This window comes from Thalia democratica, chromosome 1 (assembly GCF_965202585.1).
Source record: "Thalia democratica chromosome 1, ktThaDemo2.hap1.1, whole genome shotgun sequence".
Classification (NCBI taxonomy): domain Eukaryota; kingdom Metazoa; phylum Chordata; class Thaliacea; order Salpida; family Salpidae; genus Thalia; species Thalia democratica.
The window spans coordinates 1,267,013-1,278,208 of NC_139165.1; the positions used below are offsets into that span (position 1 = coordinate 1,267,013).

An 11,196-nucleotide genomic window follows, 5' to 3' on the forward strand; every position below is an offset into this window, starting at 1 on the left:
TTGATTGACATTTGTGCAGCTGAGTTTTTTACGTTTCTCAAAACAGTGATTTTAAATATTAGTTTTGACAACTGTGACTGACTGTTATTTAGTTTTGACAGGTTGAAATTAGTTTTTTTTTTCTAAAATGTAAATATCTGCAACGGTTTTTCTTAAAATAAGCCGTAAAATGTTGTTATTGATTGAACAAAAGTCAGTCTGTCAGTAGTAATTAGAATAATCAATTTGTAAAAGTTTGTAGTTTTTTTTGTTATATTTTGAAGTAACCTGACGATTTAAGTTACACTTCTTGGCATAATCTAACCGTCTTAAAAACAATTAAAGTAAAAGATTTGGGTACAATACTGACTTAAGGAAACTTTGAATAAACAATTAAATATAACTTCATCTAGATGGTACAAAAATCTTTGAGAAAACGTTCTTTATGTTTAAAAAAGTTTTTGAACAGAAACCTTTGCGAAAAAGAACTTAAATAACTTAGTTGTTAAAATACAAAGTTTAAAATATTTTCTAGATTCTATGCTGCAGAAATTGCACTTGGACTGTTCTACTTGCATCAAAGAGGAATTATTTACAGGTTTGCTTAGTTTTAATAAAATTTATTCATACAACAACTTTCGTTAGTAGTTGATTTTTTATCTGAATAGAGAATTGGTCATTTTACTATGAGAAAATATGTTTGTCAAAAAACAAATAGGCAGTAAAATAAAAACAGTAAATATTATGAATTCAAGGAAGTATATAAAAGGTTTTAACTAACTCCCACTTGATTTTGGTAGTTTAGAGTTAGTTTTATTGCTAAATATAGCAGGCTAGCCAATAAATAGTTTGAAAGATAAACAAATTTAAATTTAATAATTTAAAATTGGTACTACAAGTAGAGTATGTTCTAATAAATTAAATTATTATTAGTTTAGATATAGCAGATTTTGTAAACTATATGACATAAAAAATAATATTTTATAAATTTTTAGGTTAATAAAGATAAAATTTAGAATCTTTTAGAAGCTAACTACGTAATTTTATACTTTTCAATAAACAAAACCTTTTTTAAACTTAGTTTTTATATTAAGTATAAAAAACAAAGGTTTTTTAAATACACTTTTACAAAACTAATATTAGAACTTCAATAAACAAAATTTTTAATTGTATCACAAGAAACTATATTAGATTTTTATATGAATAAAACTACAATTGTTATATAATAGATAAATAGAGGTACAAAAACGTTTTCATTTATCAATGCATTAAACTTTAATTTAACTTCATAAAACTTTTGATCAATCAAATTTTCTTTCCAAGTTTTTCTTCACACACGGTAAATTGGCTGCAATATTGTTATTGATTATTTATATGAATTTACTTTACGTGCAATAAATTGAAATACTTATATTAAACTTCAGGTCACAATTTTTCAATTTAATAATTATTATATACTTAAGGTGCGGTAAAGGTACCTACTAAGTTTTGTATTTCAATAGTTGAGAAACTTAATGTTTTATATTTTGAAATAAAGAAAAAAGTTTTCATATTCAGAGTATATAGTTAAAATAAAATAAAAACTTATTATAGTTTTACAATTTTTTTATATTTCAGACTATAATGAACAGATATAAAGCTGCTTTAAACTTTTTCAATATGATATTTGATTTTAGACACATAGAAAATTGTATTAGTTTATGAATACAATGCTAAATAGAAGTATTTAGGAAGTTGCCTTTAATGTAATTTAACTCTAATTATCATCACCTGCATATTATTATTAAATAAGTGCATAAAATTTAAAACTAATTGATGTACAAATTTAAAATAGATTAGAATTTTCTTATTTCACTGTTTGAACAAATTACTTTATTTAGACTTAATTAAATCCAGACAAAAAACTTTAATTAAATTTTTGTCCTGAATTTTATATTAGAAAAAAAATTTGCTCACATTAAATTATTAATGCATTTTTAAATCAAATTCTACTTTTAATGAAAAAAAAAAGGCTTTTAAGGTGCCTTTAATTAAAAATTCGAAAAAAAACTGCATTAAAATGTTGAGCATGTCACTCAAAATTAAGGGCAAAAACAAACATATGTTTCTGTAATACTTGTACGTGTGTTTTGTTTAAGATATTTTAAATGATCAAGCATTTACAACTAGAAACTTTAAATACTTATTTGGTTCTTATAATTTTCTTGCTCATGCACAATAAAATTTTAGTGTTATCAACTGCTTTGATGTTTCAAGTTTGGTAAAAGAAAGAGTAATTTTTTAAACTAAAATAACTTTTAAGTTTGTTAAATTATAATAGTACACGAACTTACGTATATAATAAAAACTCTTATAATTACTGATGTTTATATATATTTTTTAATTATTATTAAGATTTTATACAAACTTGTGAGTTAAAATAAAAAGGTTGTTAATTTAAAGTAGTATATTTATATTGTTTACACATACTGTTCTAATTATTGTTTAACACTTATATTTGTACATTTTTACAATAATATATATTTATTTATGTAATAAAAATAAGATGATTGAAATAAAACACTTAATATAAACGGTAAATTTAGATATTAATCAAAAATTAAAAATATGTAACAAATACACATAATGCAAGTTTAAATTAACATAAATTGGAAGTGAAAATATATTACATACAATGATCTTCTAATTAAATACAAATGAATTAAATAAATGTATATATAGGCCCAATTTATAAAAGACAATGTTGAAAAATTATACTAATTTGATATATGTAGCAAAATATTTACTTAATAAATCATAAATAGTAAGATTTAAATATAAAATTTGTGTGGAGTTGTTACTTTAATACAATGTTTAATATATTTAGATCAAAAATAAAGAGTTTTTTGTATTATGTATTAACTACTACCTTTTATGTTTATATCAACTCTGGTTTTCATAACAAAGACCTAAACAAGGTTTTTATGGAAAAAAAAAAGTAAAATAGTATATAAAGCTTAAACTAAAAATCACATGATAGTAACAAATGTTAAATTTTAATCATTTTGACTCAACTCTTTTTTAGTTTAGAAAAAGTTCTATATCGAATTCACAATTATTCAAGATTATTTAAGATTCGTACTCAAACGTGATTAAACTTCATTTTAAATTGAGAAAATAAGTTTGATTTTTGGAAAGATATACCTTAATCTTTAAAACTCTAATCTGATTTTCTAAAAGGCCATACTACTGTTTTTAAAAGAAAATATTTTACGAAGGAAAAATTCAAATAAATGCATGAAACTTTGAAATACTTTGCATTAGCGAAGTTTCTTGTCAAAAAAAAAAATCAATATTCTTTTCTACTAATGTTAAACTTATTGTCGATAATTTTTGTTACCTTGAAGGAAATTTTCGCTTTAACTTTACTTTAAGACTTACTTCTATTTGAAAAAAAATAGCTAAGTCTTTCCTTAGTAAAATTTTTAGTTCTTTAAAAGCAGTTGCAACCGAAGTTTAGTGATTACTTAAAAACACAACTTCAACGAAATAATAAAATTTAAATTTGTAAAACATTTGAATTCAACTTATAAATGTATTAGACATGTTAAAACCCGAAATTAAAATAAAAAAACTGGTTATTAATTAATAACTTTGAAATGTTCAATTATTTTTAAAATAAACAAAATTTTCAAAATAATACTTGATAACCTTTTTGTTTTGAAGTGTACAAACGTTAAAGTATCTTGAATGATTAAATATTAAAAGGAAAAAGACGCACTAAATGTCAGACTGAAACACACGTTATAAATAAAATGTCATTGAACAAACTGAAGTCTTCTTAAAATTTGCATTAAGGTAAATGTGGAATAATGCTTTTTACTTCAGTTTGTAAATTTGGTTTAGTTGTTTTTCAATTGAGGTGTAAAAGTAGTATAAGAGTTAGTTTAGCAGTAAAAAAATATGCAGACCAACTTATTAATAATCTGCTCTTTTGCTTCAAACGGTTGCATTAGATGAAATTTAAGTAAAAAATTGCAGTAAGATTAATTTGAATTATTGCTAGTTAAAACAAAAAGTTCAAAATTAAGGTTTTTTTTTCAAAACTCAAAGATAAAACTTATAAAACAGTTTTAATATTGCATAAAGATGTAAAATAAGTAAGTGTCATTAAAATTATTATTGTTTACTTTATTTATTTGTAGCCATCAAAATACTAAAAACTATTTACATTCTTTAATCGTAGCCATCAAAATAAATGTACAATACAGGTCAATAGAGATATAATTATACCCATAAGAGTGTATACGTAAATATTGATGTTTTTCTATTTGAGCTCTATTGTTCAGGGTTACTCAAATGTAAATTTACGTTTTCGTTAAAAATAACAACTAATTTTCTGAAGTATGTTGTACGGCATAAAGTCGGTTAAATGTTGAAAACATGTATGAAAAACTTTTCTTTTGTTCAATAAACTTTTACTTCAATAAGAAACTACTTTTGTTATTAAAAATAAATTCGTTTAAACGTTAATAAAACATCATGGAAGTTAAAGTTTTACACATATGTAAACTTAACACTAAAGCTTTTTTTTAATGTTACAATTAAATACTTTTCATCTTAGTTGAAACTAAAGTTAATCTTTGGTGAAGTTTTTATAAAAAATAAATTATATTTTAGAAGTTTGTACCATTTATAGAATTATTTAAATATTTACATGGAAATTTATTTAAAAACAGTTAAGGTGTTTAGTTATATCACGTTTAAAAAAGCGGTGTTTGGTTTCAAAAAATAAGTATATACAACAAATCCATCTAAATATAATTTTCTAAGGTAATAAAACATAAAATTTAGGTATTTGAAACTGGACAATATGATAGTCACAAAGAAATCACAAATGTATTTAAAAAATGAATAAATATTATAAAATTATTAACAAAGATTTGAAGCTGGATAATGTGATGTTAGATTGTGATGGTCATACAAAATAAAATACAAAATAAATTATTAAGTATAAAAAAATATTAACAGAGATCTGAAGCTGGATAATGTGATGTTAGATTGTAATTGTCATATAACGTAAAATAGAAAATTTATATATTATTAAATATTAAAAACGTTAACAGAGATTTGAAACTGGATAATGTGATGCTTGATTGTGATGGTCATATTAAAATAGCTGACTTTGGAATGTGCAAGGAAAACATAACAAATGGAAAGAAAACAAACACTTTCTGTGGAACCCCTGATTATATAGCGCCTGAGGTGACAACAATTTATTAATAAAAATATAAATGAACTTATTCCTTAAATAAAAAAATCATATAACAAAATCATATAATTTAGCAATAAAGTGTAATTTTCATAACACGCTTTTTGTGGTAACAACGATTTTAAGGTAAAAAATATTTATGTATTATTAATAGAAGAATATAACTATGTATATATTTTTAAGAAATTAAAAAGGCAATGGCCTTAAAAACGCCTATGATCTTTATTTCGTCCCTTCTTCACCAAATCCAAAACATTTAGTGAAAGTTTCATATTATGCCCCTCATACTTTATGAAACCCTGATCTACTTTTGACAACGTGATAATATAGGTTTAAATATTGAAAAAAAAAATCAATTTTATTTACAGTAGTATTATTTTGCAAAACATTTTAAATAGGTTTCGTTGTAACACCAACTATTTCAGGTCATAAGTAATGATAAACTTAATTAAGTTAGTGTAAATAAACATTTTTTATGTAGAATTTTAAAAATTATAAGATTACAATTAAAGAAAAGTAAAATATGCAATTAATAAAAAATAAGATTTGTTTATTGCTATTGTATTACTAATTATAAAATGAGACTTTTTTTAGAGATTTAAAAAAAGATGCTAAAAGCAGATTTTGTTTTGCAATATGTTTTAAAAAAATTACAGGCTAACAAAACTTTTAAGCAAAGAAAGCTTAAAAGTTTTGCATAAGTACAACTAAGTATTTTTACCCAACGAGATTATTAAAAATCAATATATTTTTAGCTTTCATTTAACTTTTTGTCTTTTTACTTATAACACCGTGCAAAATTAAAACTACTTCTTTTGAAGTTTATTACATTATTTATAAATATTCTGAATAGCTGTAACAAAAGTCAGATTTTTAGTATAAATATTTATTTGTATACTTATTAATATTTTTCACAAAATAGGGTGAATTAATATTTTTTTATTAAAAGTAATGTACTTTTTACTTGTTACAAAAAAAATCAAACTATTTAGATATTACGTTTATATTAAATTTAGTTATATAAAAAAAATTCAAACCTTTTATTGTGTGAAATTATTACTACAAGGATTTTTATGTTAAAAACTGAAGTTTGTAGAAATCCTTTCAACTTTAGTTACCAGTTTTTATTCCTTGATTGCTAAAAATTTTTATTTTACTTTTAATCACTTACCTTTAGTGAATCTTTAAACTAAATTAATTTTCTTATTATATGGTGAATATTATTAAATACAACCCTCGAAATACAAGTGAAAAAAATAGAATACATTAATTACTTTACATTTATAACAGGACCTTGTTGTTTTATTTAAGTAAGAATATAAAACAAATTGATCATATAAAACTAATTTCTTAAACAAACATGTTTTATCGTAATTTCATATTTTATTCTTTTGTTAAAACAGCTTTTTTGTACAGTTTTAGCGTATTTATCAACACTTTTGTGATTTTTTTATCTTTAGTATAAATTATAAGCTCATATGTTTTTATAAATATCTGTGTTAGAGAAAAACTATCAACAAAAACTTATTTAATTTTTTTTCTAACCTAAATTATTTAGTAAATAAAAAGAACAAAGTTTAAAATAATGATAAAATTAAGCAATTCGATTATAAAGTTAAAAATCTTTCTTAAAAGTTATCGAAAATATAATACTAATCAATTTAAAACCTTATAATTCATAATCTACTTGAAAGGTTTACTAAAAACATAGTAATAGTAATTAGAAACTATTTGCTTTAAGAGAATTAAAACTTGATACAAATAACAGTTCTAGTGTATGATTTCAAAAAGCATTTTAAGATATGAGTACGTTAAAGTGTAATTATATATTCAGTATTATTTATTTTATCTTATTGTGAAAACCAATACAAGTTTTTAAATATTTTCAATCAGTATTTGAAATGAATTTTAAATAAATTTAAAACCTAAATGATGCATTATGCTATTTCAGCAAACAATTTGTAATTACCAAACTTTTAAGTTTAACTTTATTTATTTCTTTACTTAAAAAATTTAAGTTATCTGAAACAAATATAAAATCTTCTTAAAAACTTTAAACTTTTTAAAATGTTTTGTTTAGTTATATTATTTTAAATGTTATTTGAATAAACCTGACATGTTACAAAAAGAAAAACTTTTACAGATAAGAGTATAAGAACCATACTTATAAAAAATTATTAACACACTAAAGTATACACACCTTGTTTTAAATATATTCTTGTTTTTTTACAGATTATTTTGTACGAACTAAACTAATAAAAACTTTTATAGTATACTAAATTTAAAACTTTATATTTTTTACAGATTGTTGTGTACGAACCATATGCTATTTAATATTATTATATATTCGTTCTTTTTTACAGATTATTGTTTAAAACCTTAAAACTTTATATTTATTTACTTTACAGATTATAGTGTACGAATCTAACACTATTTTACCATTATATTATTTTATACATTTTTTTTCAGATTATTTTGTACGAACTATACTTATAAAATATTTCACAGTATACAAATCTTGAAAATTAGGATTTATTACAGATTATTGTGTACAAACCTTAACACTTTATATATATTTTTTTACAGATTATTGTGTACAAACCATAAAACTTTATATATATATTTTTCAGATTATTGTGTTCAAACCTTAAAACTTTATATATATATATATTTTCCAGATTATCGTATACGAACCTTATGGAAAATCTGTAGATTGGTGGGCTTACGGTGTTCTGCTGTTTGAAATGCTCGCTGGGATGGTCTGTACTTCATTTCTTACTTAGTTTAAATTAGAAACTAATACTATAAATTACTAATTTGTTCTATGACCGTTCTGCTCATATCAATAACACCTTTAATATAATATTAAGTTTATACTTTAGTACTTTATGCCTAGAAACAAACTCATTCAGATTTAAAATAACAAGTACACTCTTAGACACAAGTGTTGAATGAAACATTTTAAAATTTTTGAAATAATAAGACATATTTATAGCCCCCATTCGACGGAGAAGATGAAGAGGAGTTGTTTCAATCGATCATGGAGAACGGAGTGTCTTATCCGAGGAACATGAGTAAAGAGGCTGTTGCAATCTGTAAACAGGTAAGCAGAGTTCAAATTATGATGATTTGAGATAGTTTTAAACTATTATTAGTTGAGTTTCAACATATAAGCAGTTGAAAAAATTTTGACTTAAAGTGACTTACTGTGTCAGCTTTTTATTAGTTTACTTGATTTTACGTTTATCTTGGTACTTAAATATGATGAACCCCTTTTTAATAAAAATATATTTATGCGGATAAAGAAGCTATTGTTGTAAAACAACCGATTATTTATAAGAAAGTTTTTTATTGACACAATAAGTCTTTATAAAAACCAGACTTTACTAAATTACAACCAAATTCTTCACAGCTCTTGCAAAAACATCCAGCAAAGAGACTTGCTTGCTGTGCATCCTTACAAGAAAGCAGACAGCAAATAACTGAACATCCTTTCTTCAGAATGATCAATTGGAACAAGCTGCAGAACAGGCAGATACAACCTCCTTTCAAACCTAACATTGTTAGTTTTATTGATAAGTATAACGTAATATTTTTAATTCACTTTAACTTGTATAACAAAAGCATATACTATATATTTTAAATACAGCACAATTATTTAATTATCTAAATTAGCTTACAGCTGTAAGCTAACTAATAAAAGTCCGTTTACTTTTTATTTTAGTTGATTACAGAACAATTAACACGTCTATAAATGTAAGTTGATATTTAAGTAGCTGTTTAAAAATAAAATTAAATGTAATTAATTTACTTCTTACATGGCTTGAACCTTACTGTGAATTTCGACAAATATTTCACAAATTTATATTTATTAAATTTTTCAGAGTTCCAACCTGACTGAAAACTTCGACAAATATTTCACGAAGAGCGACGTCAGATTGACTCCTATTGACTCAAACTTCCTCTCAAACATCGATCAGGACGACTTCAGAGGGTTCACCTACGTCAACTCCCAATTCGAACCCGTTCATAGGAACTCGCTGACGTCATAATACGTCAAATATATGAACTCGCTGACGTCATAATACGTCAACTCCCAGTTCGAACCCGTTCACAGGAACTCGCTGACGTCATAATACATCAACTCACAATTCGAACCTGTTCACAGGAACTCCCTGACGTCATAAAACGTCAACTCGCAGTTCGAACCCGTTCACAGATAATTGCTGACGTAATAGTGAGACAAACACAGTAACTTGTGACGTCATAACCGTATGATGCATTTTTACTGTTTCTCACCTGCTCGTGTTTCACGTCACCAGAATTCATTTCTGAGTGTGATAATACTTGTTCGACAATAATCAGTATGACGTCATCTGTTTTCATTATGATCATCAAATCAATCTTGACGTTATGACGTAACACAAGGAGTTGTTTAGTTTCGAAACGCGGGAACCCCATGACGACATATCAAAGTTAAATTATTTTTATTTTTCAAAAAGATTAGCAAGGTTTTTTAAATTTTTTACTTTAATCAGTTTTCTTTTGAGAGTTTATAGAGTTATAAGGGTTGTTTAAAATATAAGTTTTAACGTTGCTAACAAACAAAATATAATTACTTAATGTTTTCGTTGTTATTCAAAAAATATTTACACCTTACAAATTGTAAGTGTATATTTTGTTGGTTATTTTTCAATTTTTTTAAATTTTATTATTTAGTTGCTACCTGTTTAAAAACGTAAAAGTATTAAATAACTCTACTAAAAACAATAAAGTTAGATTTCGATCAACTCAGCATACGTAGAACAAATACATTTGATATTATTAAACTTTTATATTCTTTATTAATTATTATAAAAATGTAAATAATTTCGAATTGGACATCATATACAATTATATATTTCCATTTACTAATTGTTTTGTTAAACATTCGTAAAGAGTCTATCATTTTTAAAGGCCTCATTTATCGATAAAAGTTAATAATTTAATTATACGTGCAAATATGAATTAAACATATTATGTTTAAAACATATTATCTTTTACATACGTACATCTTGAACTAACACAGCGCAAATAAAAAGTAAAACATTTTAATTAAGTAATCATTTTGCAACATTAAGTTTTGCATTCCCTTGTAGGTAACAGAAAACGTTCTTTTGAAACATTCCAAGCAAAAAGTAAGTAAAATAGTTTCTGGAAAAAATCAAAAACATTTTCAACTAATGATTTTGTTTTGCCTTTTTGATGATTATTTGTCGAACTAAGTTTAATAATTTTAAATGGATAACTTTTTAAATACGTTTGGTTGAAATTGTATCACGATTAAGATTTTTAAAGCTTGCAGTACTTTGGTTCGCTAGTATAAAACTCTTTAGTGTTAATTAAAACCTTTCGCTAAAATTTTTCAATTTTTCCTTTTGTAAACTCCTCAACAAGTTTCGTAAATCTTGAATTTTGCATGATACTATTTTTGTAAATGTTTTTATTTTACTTGCTCTATTGTGTTTTCGTTTCTTGTGATTTATATTGAATGCAAAGTTTCCAATCAGTTAATGCAGTTTTAATAGAATTTTCAAAAGTTTCCATTACTTGTAAATACATTTCGTCCTAAGTTTTTGTTTTTCTGATCATAAACGATATTATATTTGCAATATTTTGTTTCAAGTTATAGTTTGTATATATTCTCTGATGAGTATCTTTTTGGAACAATTTTCAGTGAAAATAAAGTTTGTTACATAGTGTTTATATAATTAATACTTTTAAATCGTCATTCGTAGAAAACTTACTTTTCATAGTTTGTGAGGCTTTGAAACTTATTAAAACTAATGCTAATATATCTTTTAAGATAATACTACAAAAATTGGAATAAAGAACAACTGAAAGGAAAAAACATAAATCTAAGATACTTTTGTTAATCATGTAGTGTAAAATGTAACAAGTATATAAATAAAGCACAAAGCTTAAAT

The 11,196-nt window shown here is 23.7% G+C and overlaps 1 protein-coding gene across 1 annotated transcript in view; it reads left to right on the forward strand.

Annotated features, from left to right (window-relative positions):
• The window catches only part of LOC145849161 (protein kinase C alpha type-like), a 45,847-nt gene extending 35,187 nt beyond the window's left edge, over positions 1–10,660 (forward strand). The window contains exons 13-18 of the mRNA XM_082954261.1: positions 515–577; positions 5,085–5,223; positions 7,909–7,989; positions 8,226–8,333; positions 8,643–8,792; positions 9,115–10,660. Of these exons, the coding sequence (XP_082810387.1) occupies positions 515–577; positions 5,085–5,223; positions 7,909–7,989; positions 8,226–8,333; positions 8,643–8,792; positions 9,115–9,282 (709 nt within the window). The 3' untranslated portion in view covers positions 9,283–10,660. The remainder of the gene's footprint in view (positions 1–514; positions 578–5,084; positions 5,224–7,908; positions 7,990–8,225; positions 8,334–8,642; positions 8,793–9,114) is intronic.
• Positions 10,661–11,196: the final 536 nt, after the last annotated feature.